The 23,861-nt window shown below is 38.9% G+C and overlaps 3 protein-coding genes and 1 pseudogene across 3 annotated transcripts; all 4 read left to right on the top strand.

Moving 5' to 3' along the window:
* The first annotated feature begins 1,800 nt into the window (after positions 1-1,800).
* Positions 1,801-2,855, top strand: LOC118120173 (olfactory receptor 6N1-like). The gene has a single exon (XM_035174923.2). The coding sequence runs from the start codon at positions 1,801-1,803 to the stop codon at positions 2,797-2,799; it is 999 nt and encodes a 332-aa protein (XP_035030814.2). The 3' UTR covers positions 2,800-2,855.
* A 1,161-nt stretch (positions 2,856-4,016) lies between these two features.
* LOC118120162 lies at positions 4,017-8,679 on the top strand (annotated as a pseudogene).
* Positions 8,680-11,418: 2,739 nt separating this feature from the next.
* Positions 11,419-12,348, top strand: LOC118120166 (olfactory receptor 6N1-like). The gene has a single exon (XM_035174911.2). It carries the CDS (start codon positions 11,419-11,421, stop codon positions 12,346-12,348), a length of 930 nt encoding a protein of 309 aa, XP_035030802.2.
* Positions 12,349-22,206: 9,858 nt separating this feature from the next.
* Positions 22,207-23,148, top strand: LOC118120159 (olfactory receptor 6N1-like). The gene has a single exon (XM_035174900.2). It carries the CDS (start codon positions 22,207-22,209, stop codon positions 23,146-23,148), a length of 942 nt encoding a protein of 313 aa, XP_035030791.2.
* Positions 23,149-23,861: the final 713 nt, after the last annotated feature.

Genomic DNA, 23,861 nt, shown 5'->3' with positions numbered 1-23,861 from the left:
TTAACCAATACTTGACTTTGATGGATTTGTAGATGAGTGATTGTCTGACGTTAGCATGCTGTCATTAAAAGGGTAGTAGTCTTTTTGTTCCAAGGGAGAAAATGAATGAATACGTTCATGACATTCATTTTGTTGCCACTATAGTATCATAACCAGCATCAACTCCAGGTGCAGTACTTCACACGAGCTTGAGTGCACCGAATGAACATTCTTGTCGTTTTCGCTTGTCATTATATCATCAAAGACAAGTAACCTGCATGCCACGCCCACTTATTTTTCTTCTTCTATTGTTTAATGCTGTCTCAACTTTCTGTTATTGCTCCAAAAGTCCGAACTATCCGACATTTTGGTCCGTTGGTCTGGATCGTGTTCCAAGGCTCCTTTCACTTCTGCTATTGTGGTCTTGGCCTAACTGGAAAGTCTGATGGTCTGCACCAAACAAGGCAGGTGTGAAAGCCCTTAGATGCTGGTTTAAAGTGAAGGTGAACCAGAATCAGCACAGAACATAGCATCGTTTTGACAAGTGATGCATTCATGGCCCATACAAATTTTAAGATGCATTAAAGGGGACATAGCATGCAAATTCCACTTTGTTAGTGCTTCTACAGGTTAATGTGGGTATCTGGCATGTCTACCAACCCAAAAACTCTGGGGAAAAAACACTCGCGCGTTTTGTTATAGTTCCTCTAAGTCAGAAACGTCATGCTTGAGCGACTCGATTGCGCTTCCTGGGTATTGTGTCGTAACAAGGAACTGGAAGTCTCCTACATGGTCTTGGCCCACCCCCACACACTCGTTACACCGGGTTTACACTGGAGGCAGCGAGGCTGCGAGGCAGCGCAGCCGCGTTCTCAAGCACGCAGCCGGGCTGTTCACACGGAACGAGCATTTCTCCGCTGGTCAGCCCGCGATTCACTCACATGTGGCATTTGTCTGGATCGTTGGGACTGAGAGGCTGCAGCAGTTGCCCGGGCGCGACCGCCGCTCTCCCATGCGTGAGCTGGAATTTGTGTCAACGCCACACAGCCAGCAGTGTGGAAGACTTCCGCAGTGTTCAGCACTACTGTTACACTGGCACAAACACACAGAGCCCCCACTGCTACGCCGGGTTAACACCGGACGCGGAAGCGCAGCTACGAGGCAGCGCAGCGCCGCCTGGGCCGCGCAGCCGCCTGGCTGTTCACACGGGACGTGCATTTCTCCGCGCTGGTCAGCCACTACACTAAAATGGGCATGCTATGTCCCCTTTAAGTCGAGTAATACATTCATATATTACAATGATAATCGTCCGGCTTAGTGTCCGCAGGAGTTGGCACCAGCCCCCACGACCCTCAAAGGATTAGCAGTATAGATAATGGATCGATGGATGGAGGGATGGATGGAGGGAGGGATGGAGGGATGGATGGAGGGAGGGATGGAGGGAGGGAGGGAGGGATGACAATCTCACCATCAGAATTCTCTAGGGTAAAAAAGCTGTGACGACACAGAGTCCCTTAAAATTCTCTTGTCTCCTCCTTATCAGCCACACTCGTGTGTGTCAACAGATCCAACCCAGAACTAAATGTAGAGCAGACCTCCAGGTGATCGAGTTCAGTAACACAGTGAAACTACGGTATGTATGACCACAGCTGTGTGACATTACGTTTCAATTAGTCTCTTTATGTATTTACCACTTGATCATCACAACTGCTGAAACCCTAACAGATGCTGTCATTGCTTTCTAGAAGCAGGAACCAGAGTTCGTCAAACAGCGAAGACAAATCTACTGAATTCTTTGTTGCTGATTTAGTGTGGGTGAAAATGGAAAATGGCACGGATTCCTTTTACTTCAAGTTTACCATGTTTTTGAACATCGGAAGCTACTACTATGTTGCCTTTGTCTTTTCCCTCCTGCTCTACAGCTTCATCGTCTCTGCCAATCTGGTCATAATACTGGTGATCTCACGGACGAGGTCGCTGCACCAGCCCATGTACATGTTCATTGCCTTGTTGTCTGTCAACTCTCTGTACGGCTCCACTGGTTTCTTCCCCAGATTCCTCATGGACCTCGTGTCTGATTCTCACTTGATCTCACGTCCAGCCTGTTTCACTCAGATCTATGTTATTTACACGTACGGTTGCTGTGAGATGACCATTCTGGGCATCATGGCTTATGATAGATACGTCGCTGTGTGTCAGCCTTTGCATTATCACAGACAAATGACTTCTAAAACTGTTTTTATCTTGATAGTAATTGCTTGTTTTTTTCCGAATTTGTTCGAAACAGTGATCATCTCTCTGTCCACCAAGCTCCCTCTTTGTGGTAATGCAATACAAAGAGTGCATTGTGCCAACTGGAATGTTGTGAAATTATCATGTGTCCCCACCTCAGTCAACAACGCCGTAGGTATGCTTTTAACAATAAGCATAGTTTTCCTTCCTCTTTTGTTTGTGCTCTTCACCTATTTACAAATTGTGGTTGTTTGCTGGAATAAATCTGCAGAATTCAAAGGGAAAGTATTACAGAGCTGTCTGCCACACATAGTTTCATTCGGGATTTACTCCATTGTGGGGTTTTGTGACATCGCCCTGAGCCGGTATGATCCCGATGAGCTCAACCCATTCGTGGCTGTGATTCTGTCGCTGGAATTTGTCGTCATTCCTCCAGTTCTGAATCCTCTTGTGTACGGGCTGAAGTTACCAGAGATCAGACGACACATTATACGGATGATACCACGCTATAAGCGAAAATCAGTGAGAACCACACCAGCTTATTTCATGACTGTGATTTCATCAACACAGACAATGGGAACTCATTAGTGTACAGAACCCCGGGCTGGTGCCAAAAAATCACCTGAATTAACCCTCAAAATATAACTAAAGGAAAATAGAATACAATTACAACACACTACATGTCACATGTCACCTGCTTCTTGTCTGTCAATACAGCCTGTATATACAGTATCTTTTTATAATGTATATATTGTAACAGTTTCCTTTCCTTTGTCCATTTTCTAATCATTGCAATAAGGAAGGAGATCATACACACAACTGTAAAGTGTTACAGACTGTGACAGAGTAGTGGTCACGTGCTTAATGGTCCCAAAATATTAAATTAAATGAATTCAAGTATTCAAATGGACATTATGTGGTGTGGACATCCTTGGACTGGATTAAATATATTCATATCTTTGTCATGTGTTAAAGTGCCAATCCTTTATTTAGACATAAATAAAAAAACGTAACACTGCAATGTTTGTGTTCTGTCTTTTTAGACACAAATTGTGTAGCATGATGTATAATACGTGTATGTCAGTATCAATAAATAATTATCTCATCTGACAAACCTGTGACATAAATCTGTAACGTTAATGATCTAAAACATAAACCAGAGAGCAACACTGATAAGAATCCAGTGTTGTACAGTAAATGAGTGTGTTAAGCATTGAGGTACGTTCACATGTAATTTCGTTGACCTTCATCAATAAACGTTTTCCCACTATGCATTTCTGAAATAATCGATAGGTAAATTTGCACGAAAGTTGATTTAAACTGTGCCTCTGTCTTTTAACTTTGACACCCTCACCACGCACACTGAATGCACCACACAGAACTAATCTATATACAATTAATGGGCTGTTTCTCTCTGTGAGTCAATATGACAAAATGCATTGCACCATCTCCAGTAGCCCTTCATCCTGCACAAAGGCATCTGTTGTTGGACCAAATAAAATGTGTACAATGTTTTTTTTAACTTAGTTAAATTGTTTTTAAAGTCAGTTTATCCAAATAATGTCAAATAATTAGCTTTGCTCCTTTTTGGGGCTAGAGCCTCTCACAGAGTTCATCAGTTTTTTTTCTTCTTTTTTTTAATGAGGTTAGGTTTACTGTGGAAAATACTGCGTATTATTTTTGTGTGTGTGTGTGGTGATTTAGTCGGTCGTCTCCAGTTTATTCCAGCTCACTGATTGGACTGTTTCAATTCCCATGTTCACAAACACATTATCTGCTGTCAGCCAGTAAAATGATATAAGCCTATGAAAGAAAGACAGTTCAGGTAAGTCATGGACACATGAGACAGTGGATGTCGTTGTTTTCTTAATGTGTCAATAACACAATGAGAAAACCACCATGATGAATAATGTTTCAGTAGTTCTCTATGTCTACCTGTCGGGGCTGAGTGGTATAAGCGCACTACAGAGTCACCCTCTTCATCCTCACTTTGTTGTGTTACTGTGTGATCTGGCCACAAAACTGTATTCATCATCGGGTGATCTTTTCATCATCGTACAAAAACTCTTCACGTAACCCATGTACATCTTCCTCTGTAATCTGTATCAATGGGACTGTAAGGGACTGCAGGCTTTTATCCAAAGTTCCTCAGCGACCTCCTGTCTCCTCTCGGTCATCTCTTACAGTGGATGCCTCCTGCAGGGTTTTGTGTTGCACCTTCAGTCGGTGCAGATTTCTATTCTCTTATTGAATGGCCTATGATAGATATGTGGCTATCTGTCAGCCTCTGATATACCACTCAGCGATGACGAAGGGAAAATAGGCATGTTTGTGTTTTTTGGTTTGGCTTGTACCTCACTATCTGGTGCTGGTGGGCACTATAACAGCAATAATTCAAAATATGCGGCTCACAGACCAAAACTACTGCATTAATTATTTGTGAATAGACTTGCTTGTACTCCTCCATTAGCAAGTGTCATTGTTCCAGCTTAATTACACTGTTTGCTTTACTCCATGTAGCCTTTATTTTGGTCTTATATGTATGTGATCAGAAAATTGCCTTCACTCTGGTGAGAAATAGAAGAAGTTCATGCAAACTCTGTCTCCCTCATTTACTTATGTTTGAATACCTTGTCATTAGTATGCTTTTGATTTGATGTACGTGAGATTTGGCACCCAGCACGATACCGCACAAGTGTCGGTGAATTTTATGGCAATAGAATTTGATCGCTCCTCCCATCCTCAATCCTCTACACGTCTCAAACTGACGAGATACGGAAGCGAATTGTGCAGGTTTTTTACAAGTACTGACTGTGTGATCAGTAGAAAGAAAGTTGATAAATATGATCATCTGCTCTTGTTATTTGTTTTTAGAAAAGTGTTAAAATCAGAGATAGCATTTTACAGCACAGCACACTAAATCCTAGCCTCTGGATTATTCAATTGTCATGACACAAACAGTCTGTGGCCTATTTGTTTTACTTGGCTTATACCTTAATCTGATGTTAATGTGGTAAAATAATAACAGTATCAGGGTCACGGTTATGTGCCTCACATATACTGTTTCTTGATACAGCCATTCTGCCTCCATAGAAAATAAAGCTTTTTAAAATATCCTTGTGTTTTGACCCTTTCTTTTATTAATATTTGCTCTGTATTCTGTATTTTCAGTATGATCATAATACGTCTGACTTCCACAGAAACAGGAAGCAGGGTTAAGTGCAAATGTGTTTGCTTCATTTATTTTGTTTTGAATCGATTTATGTGTTTGCTTTCTACTTTATTCACAAATGTACCATGATTTCATGGCCATATAAAATATCATTCTCCCCTACAATGAACATTATAAAGGTTTAAAACTGACACAATAAAAATATAGTAATGCAATATTTGTGTTCTGGTTTGTAGAGACACAAATTGGTAAAGCACACAGCAACACTGATAAGAATGAGTGTAAGTAAGTACTGAGGCAGGTCTACATGTAATTCTGTTGACCTTGCACCATCTCCAGTAGCCTTCATCCTGCACAAAGGCATCTGTTGTTGGACCAAATAAAATGTGTATAAAGTTTTTTAACTTAGCAATTGGTTTATAAAGCCAGTTTGATCCAAATAATGTCAAACACTAGCTTTGCTCCTTTGGGAGATTTTAAATAATAGTGCCATGCCTCTCTGACTTATTCTTTATTTGTATAAATATATATATATTCATTCCGGTATTGTTCTGAAACAAAACATGAACATGACTGCTTTTAATGTGTGGGAGATGTATGTTGTGTGCTCTATGTTTTTAGGTGTAGCTTTTTTGTGTATATTTAAAAATTTGTAAAGTGTCTTTGAGTACTGTGAAATGCACTCTATAAATAAAATGTATCTTTATAATTATTAAAGGGACATAGCATGCAAATCTCCACTTTATTAGTGTCACACGTTAACGGGCATCTGGCATGTCTACCAACCCCAAAATCTCGGGGAAAAAACACTCAAGGCTTTGTTATGGTCTTCTGTCAGAAACGTCATGCTTGGAGTGACTCGATTGAGCTTCCTGGTTTTGTGTCGAACAAGGAACTGGAAGTCTCCTTCTACATGGTCTCAGCTCCACTCCCCCACACTCCGTTACACCGGCTTACACCGGAGGCAGCGAGGCTGCGAGGCAGCGCAGCGCCGCTCTCACGCAGGCCGGGCTGTTCACACGGGACGAGCATTCGCTGTCAGCCCGCGATCTCACTCACATGTGCATTTGTCTGACTGGGACTGGGAGGCTGCAGCAGTTGCCTGGCGCGGCCCGCCTCGCCTCCTCCCAGCGTGAGCTGGAATTTGTACAACGCCACAGCCAGCAGTGTGGAAGACTTCGCAGTGTTCAGCACTACTGTTACACTGGCACAAAACACACAGAGCCTCCCACCGTTAATACGCCCCGCCATACCGGACGCGGTGAAGTGCAGCTGCGCAGGGCAGCGCAGCGCCGTCTCGGCCGCCAGCGCAGTCGCCTGGCCAGTTCACAGGACGTGGCATTCTCCGCGCCTGGTCACCCTACAGACTGTGTATATATAAGGCTTCACCCCACATTCTGCTTTCTCCGTTTGTTGTTGTACCTGCTGGAATGTCGGGGGCTCAGGTAAGTCAGATGGTCTCTATAGCCCCCCCACCCCCTCTCTCTCTCTTTCTCTCTGTCTGTCCGCTTCGTGTGCTCTGCAGTGGATGGGCAGAGGGGGACATTTCATTATATGATTGGGAAAATTGGTACCCAGGACAAGGTGGAAGGGGAATACAAAGTATGGGATGTATATTTGATAATTTATATCATATAAAATATGTAATTTATATCGTTTAAAATCATGGGGGAGAGGGGGGAGGGGGAGCTGGCTCATTAGCACTTAAAGGAACAGGCACTCAAAACAGGTCACTCTGTGGAGGGCTGTTTATACAGGTAAAAAGGGTGCTGTTTTAAATGATCCTTGTGCATTTTGACCAAAGTATGTTAGCAGACATTTGTCATTAAGACCCCAAGGAACTATATCAACTTGTGGTAAAATGGGTATGCTATGTCCCCTAAGATAAACTGCTGAGCCAAACTGCTGCTCATTGGTAGCAATGCATATAATTTTCACTTTGTGCGTATATGGTTAGAAAAGACCTTGGAGGACTTAAGAACCTGTGTATAAAACTCAACATGAGTTTAATCTTAACTCAACTGCAGTGTGATTTAACTAGTAATAATACAGCACTTAATATGGAGCATAAACCTACAAGCAACAAAAAAATGCAGCATAAATACAAGATTGAATAGGGGGATTAGAGCTTCCTACAGAGTTCATCATTTTTTTCTTCTTAATGAGGTTAGGTTTATCAGAAAATACTGCGATTCTTTGTGTGTGTGTGTGGTAATTTAGTTTGGTCGTCTCCAGTTTATTCCAGCTCACTGATTGGACTGCTCCACCCCATGTTCACAAAACATATTATCTGTTGCTGCCAGTAAATGATATATTTAAGGAAAGAAAGACAGTTCAGGTAAGTCATTATGGACACATGAGATAGTGCATGTCATGTTTCTAACAATGCAGAGAGAAAACTTTTATCATGATGATAAATGTTTCAGTAGTTTCTATGTTCACTCTGTCGGGGCTGAGGGCACAGCGCACTACAGAGTCACCTCATCCTCACTTGCTGTGTTACTGTGTGATCTGGCTGGTAAACGTGACTATCATCGTGACCATCATCGTGGGATAAAACCTTCACGAACCCAGTACATCTTCCTCTGTAATCTGCATCAATGGACTGCAAGGGATTGCAGGCTTATCCAAAGTTCTCAGCGGCCTCTCTGGTCTCCTCTCATGTCATCTCTGCAGTGGATGCCTCCTGCAGGGTTTTGTGTTGCACTCTTCAGTCTGTGCAGATTTCTCTATTCTCTTATTAATGGCCTATGACAGATATGGCTATCTGTCAGCCTCCTGATATACCACTCAGTGATGACGGGCGAAAAAATAGGCATGCCTGTGTTTTTGCTTACTTGTACCCCACTATCTGTTATGAGCACTATAACAACAGCAATAACTGAAATATGCGGCTCACATATTCCAAAATCTACTGTATTAAATTTATTTGCGAATAGACTTGCTTGTACCTCCATTAGCAAGTGCCATTGTTCCAGCTTTAAATTACACTGTTTGTTTACTCCATGTAGCCTTTATTTTTGGTCTTATATGTATGTGATCAGAAATTGCCTTCACTCTGGTGAGAACAGAAGCAAGTCTTATGCAAACCTGTCTCCTCATTTACTATGTTTGAATACCTTGTCATTAGTATGCTTTTTTGATTTGATGTACGTGAGATGGGCACTTGTTAATGATACTGCAAGGTGTCAAGAATTTTATGGCAATAGAATTTCTGATCGTCTCCTCCGATCCTCAATCCCCTCTACACGGGGTCTCAAACTGACGATACGAAACAGAACTGTGCAGGTTTTTAAGGAAGTACTGACGCAGATCAGGTAGAAAGAAAAAGTTGGATAAATATGATCATCCGCCTTGTTATTTGTTTTTAGAAAAGTGGTTAAAATCAGAGATACAATACTCACAGCACAGTTACCAAACTCTAACCTCTGGATTATCAGACCTGTCATGACACAAACAGTCTGTGGCCCATTTGTTTTACTTGGCTTATACCTTAATTCTGATGTTAATGTGGAAATAACAGCATCAGGATCAGTTTTGTTATGTGCCTACATATACTGTTTCTGATATGCTTATTCTGTCTCCATAGAAAATAAAGCTTTAAAAATATCCTTTGTGTTTGACTCCTTTTATTAATATTTGCCTATATATCTCTGTATTTCAGTATGATCATGTTACGTCTGACTTCCACAGAAAACAGGATAGGCTATGCAAATGTGTTTGCGATTTATTTTGTTTTGAACTGATTTATGTGTTTGCTTTCTACTTTATTCACAAAATGTACCATGATTTCATGGCTATATAAAATATCATTCTCCCTACAATGACCATTATAAAGGTTTAAAACTGACACAAATAAAAAACTTAGTAATGCAATATTTGTGTTCTGTTTTTGTAGACACAAATTGGTAAAGCACACAGCAACACTGATAAGAATGAGTGTGTTAAGCATTGAGGCAGGTTCACATGTAATTCTGTTGACCTTCATAAATAAACATTGTCCCACTATGCATTTCTGAAATCATCGATAGGTCAATTTGCACTAAGGTTGATTTAAACTTGAGTCGACAGAAGCAGAGCTGACATCAGGGCGACAGTTGTTCATTCTGAGAACTGGCTGCAGATGTTATGTTTGGTTGTTGTCATTCACACATGATAATATCTGAATGATTCTTTTTTCAAACACTGTTTCAACTCCATTCACCTCATTTATATTAAATGTACATACAGTGATCTGTCCAATAGAGCCACTGCACCACTAACTTACACTTCAATATTATGTGGATTTATTATTAAAGGTTCAGTGTGTAAGATTTATGTGAAAGGGATTTATTGAATATAAAATAATACTAGTGATTTTTTCACTTGTAATCATCTACATTGTACAAATGATATTCTTTACCCTTTATTTGTATATTCTATATATTTACACCTTTTGAGTTTTTATGACAACCGATACTCTACTTTCAAATATTTCAATAATTTTTTGTCATATGGTACAGCCCTAGTGTCTGTGTATGTGTGTGTGTGACTCTGATGTTTTCTTATCACTCACAGTTAGAACTGATATGTTCCTGGATAAACAGGGAGTCGCTTCTTCTGCAACAATAAAGTTAAAACACAGGCTGCGTCATAATCTGCAGGAACTGATAACCACATGTATTTAGTTATTAATCGATGATGTGGGATCATGACTCTGGATCATTCCGGTCACTTTACCCTGATGTCCTGACTGTTTGGTCACGTTACGTCTCGTGTTGTGTCGCAGGGTTTATGTGTGTCCTAATAACTTGTGACCAGTGATGGTGTTTAATGTTAAAGTGTAAAGTGATCGCAGGTCACAGGAGTGAGGAGGAAGCTTTTAATGAGTGTCTGTCCTGAAGCAGCGGTGGAAAACTGCCAAAACAATGAACGTAGCTGAAATGTTCAATCACTGCATCGATGCAGTGGTTCACCTCTATGCAGGAGCCCAAACATTAACACCTGTTCTGCTGCTCCTCCTATACTCTGCTGTGTGCTTCAACCTAACATAATGTGGCTTTAACTCTATTCCAGCCACGTTTTATTGTCATCACTCATAAACCGATGGACATGTTTTACAGTCAGCTCTAAATAATAGTTTGTAATGCAAACAAAAGCCCTCTAAACATATTCATATTTTTATTTTTTTATAGATTTCAACTTAAAAGTACATGAACACACGAAATCATAACAACTTATTCACAACTCTGGACCTTCCCGGGAGCAGATGAATTTGTGAATGCACAGTTATTATGCCAGGTTTGTTTGTGTTAGCACTGAAACATTTCACATTAAAACACATGAGTAGATTCAAGTAACACAAAGTCAGTTTCAGTTACCTTCTTGTGTGGCATGCTTGAACACTACTAAATTGTGTGTTCCTCAGTTCAGATACACCGTGCAGGAGGAGGCCACTCAGCATTTCCTGGTTTTATGGTATGATGTCATAGCTGAGGTCACTGGACCGAACCAAGTGGAAGGGGTTTTTGCTCCAGGAATAACGGGGGCCATGGTTTCACACTATTGCACTGATCAGTATTGATATGCAGCATTTAAAATAAATCTTAATTAAAATACCTCACTGTTACACACAATGTGTTTTCATGAGTAAGACTGAATGAAAACAAAATGTATTTGACTTTAAGTATGTAACTTTAAGTTACAGTATATAACTTATGTTATTTTGTTAAATCGCAAATGTCCTCATTGTGGGACTAATAAAGACTTATCTTATCTTATCTTATCTTATCTTATCTTATCTTATCTCGTGTTGTCAAACTAGCTTTGTGTTTTGTTCACTTCTACACTTGCTCAACAAAAAACTTTTTTTAATTCCCATTAGTTTTGTTGTTGTTGCCGAAGCTGTTATTAATAGAAGGTGTAGAGGGAGGTCGAGACTTTTTAAGGGATGTGACCACATCACACTTCAACCCTCCTACTCTGTCACCACGGATGATACGACACAGGAATTGTAGAGTCTGAAGAGAGAGGTGTGATGATTATTTTATCTGATCATGGAAAATGTTTCTATCGTTAGAAATTTCATTCTGGTCGGTTTCAACGAGTCATTTAGTTACAGAATAACGCTCTTCTCACTCACTTTACTGTATTACTGTATGATTCTGTTTTTCAACATCTCTCTCATCGCCATCATTATCTCAGATGAAGACCTGCATGAACCGATGTACATCTTGTTGTGCAGTTTTTGTTTTAATGAACTTTATGGGACCACAGGTTTCTATCCTAAATTTCTTCTAGATCTGCTGTCGCCTGCTCCTGAAATCTCCTATGCAGGATGTCTCCTCCAGGCTTTTGTCATGTACTCGTTTGCCTGCTGTGAGTTGTCCATTCTAGCAGTTATGGCCTATGACAGGTACCTGGCTATATGTCGACCGCTGCACTATCACTCTCTGATGTCCAAGAGGAGGCTCTCTCAGCTGGTGTGTTTCTCCTGGCTCACACCTTTCTGTATTTTCTCCATCAATGTCGGGCTAACGTCCAGACTGAAGCTGTGTGGCAATAACTTACAGAAACTCTTTTGTGTGAACTGGGTCATCGTTAAACTCGCCTGCTCTGAAGCCGACACATTTTCAAACCAGGCAATTGCATATTGTATAATTTTAATCTATTGCTTTCATGGGTTTTTCATCATTTGGTCGTACATGCATCTTATTAGAACTTGTGTGAGGTCCAAAGACGACAGTAGAAAGTTCATGCAGACGTGTGTGCCCCATTTGACCTCCTTACTCACTTTCGCAGTCACAACGACTTTTGATCTGATGTTCATGAGATTCGGTTTCGCAGGTTTGCCTCAGGACTTTCAAAACTTCATCTCTCTCGAATTTCTCCTCATTTCGCCTTTTGTAAATCCTCTAATATACGGATTTAAACTGAGCAAAATACGAAACAGAATTCTGCGTTTAGTTCGTGAGGGAGGAAAATGACCAACTGCACTGATTGAATATTAATCACTGATCTCTGGATTAAGAATTTAATGAAAATGTCTGCAGAATGTTTACATGCCTGATAAATATATATTGACGAAGATATATTGTAATGTGCAAGTTTACAGTATTTGTTAACCCACAATGTGCCATGTTATACATATTTATAAATGTTATATACTTAACAACATACTGGAACTCTTGGAAGTGTGTCTGTTACCTAAGACGGGTCAAAACATCCTTTTATTGCATCTGATACACTTGTTTGTGGACATTTATATGTATAACTAACTAACTTTCTGCAGATACTTAAAGTTTTAACTGCAGTTTTAAAAAACGAACCAACTGCACTGACTGAATCTACCGATAGAAAATATAAACATTTGTCAGTAATCTGCCAGTAATCTAAAAACAATGACATACATGTGTGCCCACATTTTTATAAAGCTAGTGAATGTGTCATTATCATGAGCATACATGGAGCCCATGGTGACTTAATTTAAAACAGATATTTTGTACTTGTCACTGTAGGAAACACACACGTTTTCTTTTGCTGATAAGTTCACTATATATATATATCCTCTATACATATATATGACCCTATCTAGTGAAGTAGGGGTTAGTGAATGAGTGGGTGACTTCGGACAGAGCCTGTGACTGACTGACAACAGAGTTCCACTGACCTAGATGTTCAAACTAGAAAGTGGTTCAGGCCACATTGCTCCGTCTGAAGAGAGAAACCTAACCGAGCCCAAGAGGCAGTGTTTTGTTTTGTGTGTCTGAACCCAGCAGGAGCCGAATGCAGTTAATATAAGCTGCACTGAGGCTGTACTGTATTTGCTTGTTTTCTCTAATTCCAGACAACTACAGTGTAAAAAATGTAGTTTATAGTCCAGCTAACGAGACCAAACCTGACCCAAACCCTAACATCATTTCAAAAGCTTTGTTGAAACCTGACCCGACCGATGGTATCCACACTCCAGAGCAAAAAACAAACAAGGAGAGGTAATTGCACATTGAGGGCGGGGGCAGGTAATCAGGGAGGAACAGCAAATGACCTGAAACGAGATGAGATGTGAGTATTAAAATAAAACTGGAAACAACACAACATACATGAGGAATAATTTAGAAAAGTAACTTGGCAAACTTCACCTTTATTTATACATTTATTAATTTATGTATTTATTTATTTATCCTTTTATACAATTATTTATGTATTTATATATATAGTTTTGGCCCAGAAAACCCTCCATAGTCATAAAGACTAGATGAGTATGTATATAAATACAGACCATTTATCATAACTGACCTGGAACATTTCCTGAAGCGATCCTAATAGGTGAAATACAAATTCTGGAAAATGTCCAGAGCCCATTTTCCGCACATTTTCTGGCAATTATGTCTGAAAACAGCATAAAAGGAAAAGGCAGAAGCTAAGTTTACTGGACATATTAAATCAGGCATTTAAATCAACAGTTTCCTTTTCTATTTCCCTGCTGCATTTCCATTGATTTAATTTGTCCATGAAGCGTGTGAACATGAATTGTTTTAGACATTTGAAAGAACAACCAATGGGGCCTTTATTATTGTGAGGAGTCTGTGATACTGATAATCCTTTTCTCGTAATTAGTTACATAATAATGCAATTGTTTTATCTCATAGTTACAAATTAAAAAAATGTCTGGTAATTTAATAGGTTATTAAACACTGCTGTTTAAAATTCTGATAGTTTGTCAGTAATTATGGTTAAACTTCAAATATTACTGTTTAAATACTTGTTTTTGCAAAATAAAGTAAATAGAAGGATCAGGTTACTGATTGTGACACCAGAGTTTGAATTCCCTGATGCATCATCGTCGTCGAAATTGTTTTTAAAAGATGGTGTGGAAGGAGGAGAGAGTCAGACCAGGCAGCTCAGTGTAAGGACTCTGTCTGTGATCTCTCACTGTTTGATGTAACATTGGAAAGGTAACATTTTGAAGATTTATTTCTCTGATCATGGATAATGTTTCTGTTGTGAGAGTTTTCACCCTCTCTGGGATAAATGAGACGATGAACTACAAGCTCGCCATCTTCTCGATCACTTTACTGTATTACTGTATGATTCTGTTTTTCAACATCTCTCTCATCGCCATCATTATCTCAGACGAAACCTGCAACAGACGATGCCACGTCTTGTTGTGCAGTTTTCCCCATTTTTAATGGACTTCACAGGATACAGAGTTTCACCCTAAATTTCTTGATCTGCTGTATGCCTTTATGTTTCGGAAATCTCTGTACGGGATGCTCTCCTCGACTTTGTCGTATACTCGTTTGCCTGCTGCTGGTTGTTCAATCTGGCAGCAGTTATGGCCTATGACGGGTACCTGGCTATCGCCGACCGCTCTGTCACTCTCTGATGTCAGAGGAGGCTCTCTCAGCCTGGTATGTTTCTCACTGTCCTGCTGCTTTACTGTGTTGCCTACTCCATCAGTGTTATACTGACGTCAGACTCTCCCAGATTTATGTGACTCAGAAAATCCCACATGGCTCTTTTGTGAGCTGGAGTCATAAAACTCAAGCTCTTCAAATACGACACCCTTTCAAATAGCCATCCTCTCGCAACCATTATCATTTACGTGTGTCTGCCAAATTTTTAAATGATTTTGGTGATGTTACGCCCATCTTAATGAGCACCGTAAAGTCCAAGGCGGCAGGAGTCAGGATTCATGCAGGCGTGTCTGCCCATTTAATTTTCTATGATCACGTTTCATTGTGATAGTTGATGTGAGTCTTACACATCTGGTTTAGCTCCACAGATTTCACCTCAGGGCCTTCAAACTTCATGGCTATAGAATTTCTCCTCATTCACTCCATCATAGATCCTCCCAACCCTCTTAGTTCAAACCCCAGTAAGATACGAAATAGAATTCTGTGTGTTCCATGGTGGAAGAAAATGACGCTTTTATCAGTTTTGCTTTTGTTTTCATTCAAGTAGAAACAGAACAGATTAATCTAAGAAAGGAGTAAATACCCAACAATTATAATTCTATAATGTTTATTGAAGATCTAACTAAGTTGGTTAAAGGCTCTCATGTTTTAAAGGAATTAGTCTGTGTTTGCTTTAGATGATGTTTAGGTCAAATCAGGATAGTTAGTTATTACAATAGCGGACATATCTACTCAATTATAAAATGAATATTGCAGATCTGCAGCATTTACTATATAAAAGTGAAAGCGATATAATTTATGTTTATGATTGGCGCAATGCAAAATCCAATTCGATTCCAAATCTCGATATTTTGCTATAGCGTTATACCATGGCATATCAATGCATAACTTCTCTCATTGGCTCAGTAAATTGTAAATTAATTTTAAGTGTTTATTACTGACTTTAAGGAAGGCTATACTGGACTTGCACTAATTTACTGTCAGATACTTTTCCTGCACTGTATGTGCTAGTTGTTCAACAACCACACAAATTCCTCAGCTCTATAATTCCACATTTCATTTGAGATATATTTACGATAGTTTAATAATATTTTATTTATCTTATTTTTACTCTTATCTCATCTATAAAAAAAAAAATCTGTATCTTTGCTTCTACTGATATCTTAGGTGTTTTTATCTTAAATTTTCATTCATAAATATTTAAAACATTTATAACTATATTTTAAGAAGTGCTATAAATAGTATATTTGCATTTATGAATATTATTATTACTATAATAATAATAATCTTTATTATTACCTATTGTATTGGTATTCAGAGCCTTTAAATCAAATTTGTTCCACTTTTGTTTTCATTTCAATAATATTCCTCAATCTTCCCTCAGCATACAACAGCCTCAATGAGGTATCTCCAAATGGTTAACTGCTCACAGTGACCGTTACGTGGATACGACACTTTGCCCTAATGAGCTGTGATGATGGATGCAGGTAAAGACTTCATCCCACAAGAATGGCACTTATCTAGCTGTTCCCCAAAATGGCAGGTTCTCAATCACAGTTTGAGAACAAATCAAAGGAGATTCTCTTGGTTTAAAAAAATAATTCAGGACTTAGGAAAAGAAATTTACAGAAAACAATATTTCCTCAGACAAACATTTTACATGTCATGTAATAATAATTGTATTTCTGTTAGTTGAAGTCAACTCTGGTCTTTCTGTAAGTTGAAATCCTGCATCTGGAGATGGACTCACAGCATTCAGGTGCATGAGTGGACTAGTGAGACAGAGACCAGCGCAGATCAGTGTCTGATGTTGTATACCTCTTTTCTCACTCACACATCATAGATCTTATGAACTTTTAATAATACTTTATTTTGCCAGAGTCCTTGCATCTAGACAGGGTTACAAAAATTGCTTCTCAAAATCTGTTGCAAAAGAATAAGTAGATAAAAATAAATGGAGTTTCAATTCAGTTCATTTAAGAGTCAAGTCCGCAGCATATTGAGAGGAAAAACTCCTCATTCACGGGAAGAACCTCCCATGGAGACTGGACACTGGGGTGTGGGCGGACTTGTCTGCCTCTGCGACTGTGGTTGGGGGTAAGGCGGAGGAGATGGGGAAGAGGAAAGGAGAGAGATCAGGGGGAGAGAGGAGAGAGAGAGAGAGAGAGAGAGAGAGAAGAGAGAGAGGTGTCAGGTGTTGAAGTAACACCCAATGCAGCATAAACGTTAAAGCCAAACCTGAGAGACGCTGAGGCTTAAATACTGATGACTAATAACAGCTCTGGTTGCTTCAGGAGCAGATATAGATTTGTGAATGCACAGTTATTATGCCAGGTTTGTTTGTGTGCTTTTCAAAACATTTCATTCAAAACACATGAGTAGATTCAAATGAAGCTAAAAGGCATAGTCAGTAGTTACTTTCCTGTGGCATGTTTGAACACTACTGGGTGTATGTTCACTCAGTTCAGATCAATGTACAGGAGGAATACACTCGGCATTTCCTGGTTTTATGGTATGATGCCATGGCTGAAGGTCACTGGACCGAACCAAGTGGAAGGGGTTTTTGCTCCAGGAATAACGGGTGCATGTTCGATCTCAAGACGACTGCTATTTTGCTCAGTTTCTGGGTACGTAGCCTGTTTACACTCAAACATTTGTACAGCAAGTTCGATTTGAAGTCCTGCTGACAATCTCAGCTGTCAATCATGGCTTGTTTCATCCTGTTTTGTCCGTCAGATAACTAACAAAATCTAAACGCATAAGGTGCTTGCTTCAACAGATTCGGTGGTTTTGCGACCAGCGAGAGGCGAAATCAAGATTCTTTTAACCCTAAAACACTAGAGGCCATCATTTCGTCCCATCTTCACGCCCACAGTCTATGGTCATGAACCAGCATAATCGGACTCTGTCCATGTGAGAAGTGTATACGGTAGAAAACAAACATGGGTAGGTAATGACATTTAGTGTAAAACAAATTAAAATTTGAATTTAATGCTCAGCTCTTTAATAACACTGAAGTATCACCACATGCATATGTTAATATAACGATTACCTTTGTTTCTTTTTCTTCACTAATCAGTATTAAATGCTGCATCTAAAATGTTGTAATCTTAATTAATATATTACTCACTGTATTTACACAATGTGTTTTCATGAAATAAGACATAATAGAAACAAAACTTGGCTGACAAACTTTGCTATAATTTGTTAAATTGGGAAATGTCCTCATTGTGGGACTAATAGAACTTATCTTATCTTATCTTATCTTATCTTACTTATCTTATATTATCTTGCTCTAATGTTGTCAGACTACTTTTGTGTTTATTCACTTCTACAACCTCCAACAGAGGATTTTTATTCCCCATTACTTTTCCCCACTGTTGTTGCAGAGGCTGTGTATTATTAGAAGGTGTAGAGGAGGTGGCGGACTTTTTAAAGGGATGTGACCACATGCACTTCAACCCTCTATCTGTCATACCAGGATAATCCTGACACAGGAGATTTGTAGAGTCTGAAGAGAGAGGTGTGATGGTGTACATCTGATCTCATGGAAGTGTTTCTGTCGTTAGAAGTTTCATTCTAGTGCAGTTTCAAGCAGATCATTTCAATTACAGATAACTCTTCTCACTCACTTCTGTGTTACTGTATGAGATTCTGTTTTTCAACATCTCTCTCATCACCATCATTATCACTGGAGTAAAGACCTGCATAGCTCGATGTACATCTTGTTGTGCAGTTTTGTTTAATGGACTTTACGGGATAACAGGTTTCTCACCTGCATTTCTTGCAGATCTGCTGCTCAGCTGTTCAGGAAATCTCCTGCAGGATGCTCTCCTCCAGGCTCTTGTCATGTGCCGTTTGCCACTGCTGTAGGTTTATCATTCTAAGCAGTTCTTCTGCAATGGGCCCTGGCTATATATGACCGCTGCACTATCACTCTCTGATGTCTCCAAGAGAGGCTCACCTCTCTGACTGGTGTGTTTCTCTGGCTCACACCTTTCTGTGTTTCTCCATCAGCCTCGGGCTGACGTCAGACTGAAGCTGGCATAGCTCCAAATTTTACAGAGCTCTTTTTGGCATGAACTGCTTAGGTCCTTGATTAAACTCGCCTAACCACAAACCATTACATTTTTCAAACCAGGCAGTTTCACATATAAGCCCCTATGGTACAATCTATTTCTTTCAGCAGAGATTTTCATCATTTGGGCGTACCTGCATCTTATTAGAACTTGCGTGAGGTCCAAAGGCGACAGTGGGAAAGTTCGGCACAGGCGTGTCTGCCCATTTTGTTTCTGCTGATCCACGTTCATTGTTGTAATGTAGTTTGATTTGGTGTACATGCGGTTTGGCTCCACAGATTTGCCTCAGGGCCCTTGCAAAACTTTAATAGCTCTCGAGTTTCTATCTGTTCCCTCGCATCTGAATCCTCTATGGTTCAAGCGGCCAAAATACGAAATAGAATTCTGTTATTAATTTCTGGTGGAGAGAAAATTACCTTTTATCTGGTTACTTTTTATTTTCATATTAAGAGCAGAGCAGAATTAATCTAAGAGGAAGTATTGACTTAGATGTAATTCTGTAATGTTTATTAAGTCTAACTAAGGTTGATTCAAGCTCATGTTTAAGAATTCAGTGTATTAGCTTCAAAGATGATGTTTGAGTCCATCAGGATGATTCAGGTTATTTTATTAGAAAGGACTGCAATACCTCTGATGTCGACAACTGAATATTATAAGATCTTGACATTACTGCTATGTAAGGTAGCTTGATATAATTTATGTTGTGATTTGGTGCAATGGAAGTCAATTCAGTTCAAATCGTGTTTGTTTCACACAAAGCGTTATGCTTCATATCAATGCATTAACTTCTCCTCGGCTGGCTTTAAGTAAATTGGCGAAATTGATTTTAAGATTTTATTTGCTGACTTCAAGGCCCTTTCTGGGCTCACCTAATTACACATATCAGATCTTTTCACACTGCTGTGCCTGAGTGTGTGCCTGAGGTCCCTCAGCACGGAGGCAGAGGACCTCAGGGGACCGGACCTTTTCTGTCAGGGCTCCGTGAGCAGATCTGTCTGAATCTCTCTTAAAGACACCTTTTAAAGTTAGCTTTCTCCTAGTGCTCATCTTACTGTCTTTTTTAATAGTATAATAATGTTTTATTTTATCTTGTTTTTACTCTTGTCTCATTTGTAAAAAAAAAAAATCTGGATCTTTGCTTTATTGCTGTGATATCTTCAAATTGCTTTTAAATAGTTTCTTATTATTTGTCTTCAATTTTTCATTGTAAATGTTTAAAACACTTTATAACTGTCTTTTGAAAGGTGATATATAAATAAATAATGTCTATTTTTAATGTTTACTATGAATATTGTTATAACTATAATAATAATATTATTATTATTATTAAGATTATTACAGTTTTATCCTTTTAGTTGGTTATGTTACATGTAGTGGACATGTTACAGTTTCTACATCATGCAATCTAATACTGTATCTCTCAAACATTGACATCACATCAGGAGATTCTCTAAAATATTTTTATAAAAAGAACTTTGCTTCAACATTATATTCTAGGAGTGGAGATTTTGTTTGTACCTTAATATGAATATAAATAGTTTAATATTTGAGTTTTTGGTCGGCATGGTTTGAGGTGCGACCTTGATTAACACTCTACTCTTCTTTTCCTCAGTTGAACAAAGATAAAACTGAAGTTTTTGGAGACAGGGAGGAAAAATGAAAAGTCAGCGCTCAGGTCATGTTTGTGTTGGTGTTCAGAGCCTTTAAATCAAATTTGTTCCACTTTTGTTTTCATTTCAATAATATTCTCAATCTTCCTCAACATACAACAACTCAATGGGAGTGTCTCAAGTGGACAACAACATAGTGACTGTTTACGTGGATACGACACTGCCCCCTAATGAGCTGTGATGATGGATGCAGTAAAGACTTCATCCCCAAGAATGACTTATCTAGCTGTTCCCAAAATGACATGTTCTCAATCAGAATTTGAGGAACAAGAAATCAAAGGAGATTCTCTTGGTTTAAAAAAAATAATTCAGGACTTAGGAAAAAGAATTTAGAAAACAATATTTCTCAGACAAACATTTGTTGTCACTTTAATAATAATTGTATTTCTGTTGAATTGAGAGTCAACTCTGGTCTTTCTGTAAGTTTAATCCTGCATCTGGAGATGGACTCACAACATTCAGGTACATGAGATGGACGAGTGAGGACAGAGACCAGTCAGTGTCAGTGTTGTATACCTGCTGTCACTCACACATCATGAGTCATATGAACTTTTAATAATAACTTTATTTGTATGTCACTTATCTAGACAAGGTTACAAAGTGCTTCTCAAAATCTATGGCAAAAAAAATGAATGAATAAAAATAAAAGGTTTTCAATTCAGTTCAATTTTAAAGGTCAAATCATAACATATTGAGGAGGAAAAAACTCCCTCATTCACGGGAAGAAACCTCCAACAGAACCAGACTCGGTGTGGGCAGACATCTGCCTCGACTGGTTGGGGTGAGCGGAGGGAAATGGGGAAGAGAGGAGAGAGATGGGGGAGAGAGAGCAGGTGTCAGGTGTTTTGGCCTTTTAATCGCATAAACGTTAAAATAACTAATAAAAACTAAACTTACTGTAAAAATTAACACTTAAACAAAATTCAGTGGTTACAGCCACTAGGGGGCGATCAAGATTCTTTAGGCTTCACTTTTAAAGGGCCGCCATGTCGTCCATCTTTACTTACACTCTATGGTCATAATATTAAACATAATCAGGAACCTAGCTAGCTGTATGAAAGTGTATACAGTAGCTAATATGAGTCGTGTGTTGTTGGTGTAAAACAAATTAAAATTTGAATTTAAAGCTCAGCTCTTTAATAACACTGAGTATCAGTGTGGTAATATAACAAACTTTGCTGCCATGGTTTCACACTATTCCACTGATCAGTATTGATATGCTGCATTTAAAATAAATCTTAATTAATATACCTCACTGTTACACACAATGTGTTTCATGAGTAAGACTGAATGAAAACACAACTTATTTGACTTTAAGTTATTTTATTCAATTGCAACCTTCCTCATTGTGGGACTAATAAAGACTTATCTTATCTTATCTTATCTTATCTTATCTTATCTTATCTTATCTTATCTTATCTTATCTTATCTCATGTTGTCAAACTAGCTTTGTGTTTTGTTCACTTCTACACTTGCTCAACAAAAAACTTTTTTTTATTCCCATTAGTTTTGTTGTTGTTGCCGAAGCTGTTATTAATAGAAGGTGTAGAGGGAGGTCGAGACTTTTTAAGGGATGTGACCACATCACACTTCAACCCTCCTACTCTGTCACCACGGATGATACGACACAGGAATTGTAGAGTCTGAAGAGAGAGGTGTGATGATTATTTTATCTGATCATGGAAAATGTTTCTATCGTTAGAAATTTCATTCTGGTCGGTTTCAACGAGTCATTTAATTACAGAATAACGCTCTTCTCACTCACTTTACTGTATTACTGTATGATTCTGTTTTTCAACATCTCTCTCATCGCCATCATTATCTCAGATGAAGACCTGCATGAACCGATGTACATCTTGTTGTGCAGTTTTTGTTTTAATGGACTTTACGGGACCACAGGTTTCTACCCTAAATTTCTTCTAGATCTGCTGTCGCCTGCTCCTGAAATCTCCTATGCAGGATGTCTCCTCCAGGCTCTTGTCATGTACTCGTTTGCCTGCTGTGAGTTGTCCATTCTAGCAGTTATGGCCTATGACAGGTACCTGGCTATATGTCGACCGCTGCACTATCACTCTCTGATGTCCAAGAGGAGGCTCTCTCAGCTGGTGTGTTTCTCCTGGCTCACACCTTTCTGTATTTTCTCCATCAATGTCGGGCTGACGTCCAGACTGAAGCTGTGTGGCTCAAACTTACAGAAACTCTTTTGTGTGAACTGGGTCATCGTTAAACTCGCCTGCTCTGAAGCCGACACATTTTCAAACCAGGCAGTTTCATATATTATAATTTTAATCTATTTCTTTCATGGAGTTTTCATCATTTGGACGTACATGCATCTTATTAGAACTTGCGTGAGGTCCAAAGACGACAGTAGAAAGTTCATGCAGACGTGTCTGCCCCATTTTATTTCTATGATCACGTTCATTGTTGTGATAGTTTTTGATTTGATGTACATGCGGTTTGGCTCCACAGATTTGCCTCAGGGCCTTCAAAACTTCATCGCTATAGAATTTCTCCTCATTCCTCCGCTCATGAATCCTCTAATATACGGATTCAAACTGACCAAAATACGAAATAGAATTCTGTTATTAATTCACGGTGGAAGAAAATTACCTTTTATCTGATTTACTTTTTGTTTTTTTCATGTAAATGAAACGAAACAGATTAATCTAAGAGGAAGTAATGCAACAGATGTAATTCTGTAATGTTTATTCAGAGTCTAACTAAGGTTAGTTCAAGGCTCATGTTTAAAGAATTCAGTGTGTTTGCTTTAAGATGATGTTTGGGTCACGTCAGGATGATTCAGGTTGTTCCCAATGAGGACTGCATACCTCAGTATAAACTGAATATTGTAAGATCTTGACATTACTATGTAAAGTGGCTTGATATAATTTATGTTGTGATTTGGTGCAATACAAATCCAATTCAATTCAAATACGTGTTTGCTACAAAAGCGTTATGTAGCATATCAATGCATTAACTTCTCCTCATTGGCTTTCAGTAAATTGTAGAATTGATTTTAAGTGTTTATTGCTGACTTTAAAGGCCCTTTCTGGACTTGCACCTAATTACATGTCAGATCTTTTCACACTATGTGTGCCTGGTCGTAACCTGAGGTCCTCAGCTCACCATTCCACATTCCCGGCAGAGGACCTATTTGATAATTTAATAATGTTTTATTTTACCTTGTTTTTACTCTTGTCTCATTTGTAAAAAAAAAAAATCTGTATCTTTGCTTTACTACTGTGATATCTTCAAATTGTTTGTCTTCAATTTTTCATTGTAAATGTTTAAAACACTTTATAACTGTGTTTTGAAAGTGCTATATAAATAATGT

This window comes from Hippoglossus stenolepis, chromosome 13, assembly GCF_022539355.2.
Source record: "Hippoglossus stenolepis isolate QCI-W04-F060 chromosome 13, HSTE1.2, whole genome shotgun sequence".
NCBI lineage: Eukaryota > Metazoa > Chordata > Actinopteri > Pleuronectiformes > Pleuronectidae > Hippoglossus > Hippoglossus stenolepis.
Note: the sequence above shows the minus strand (reverse complement) of the source record. Positions and strands in the feature narration are given on the sequence as shown.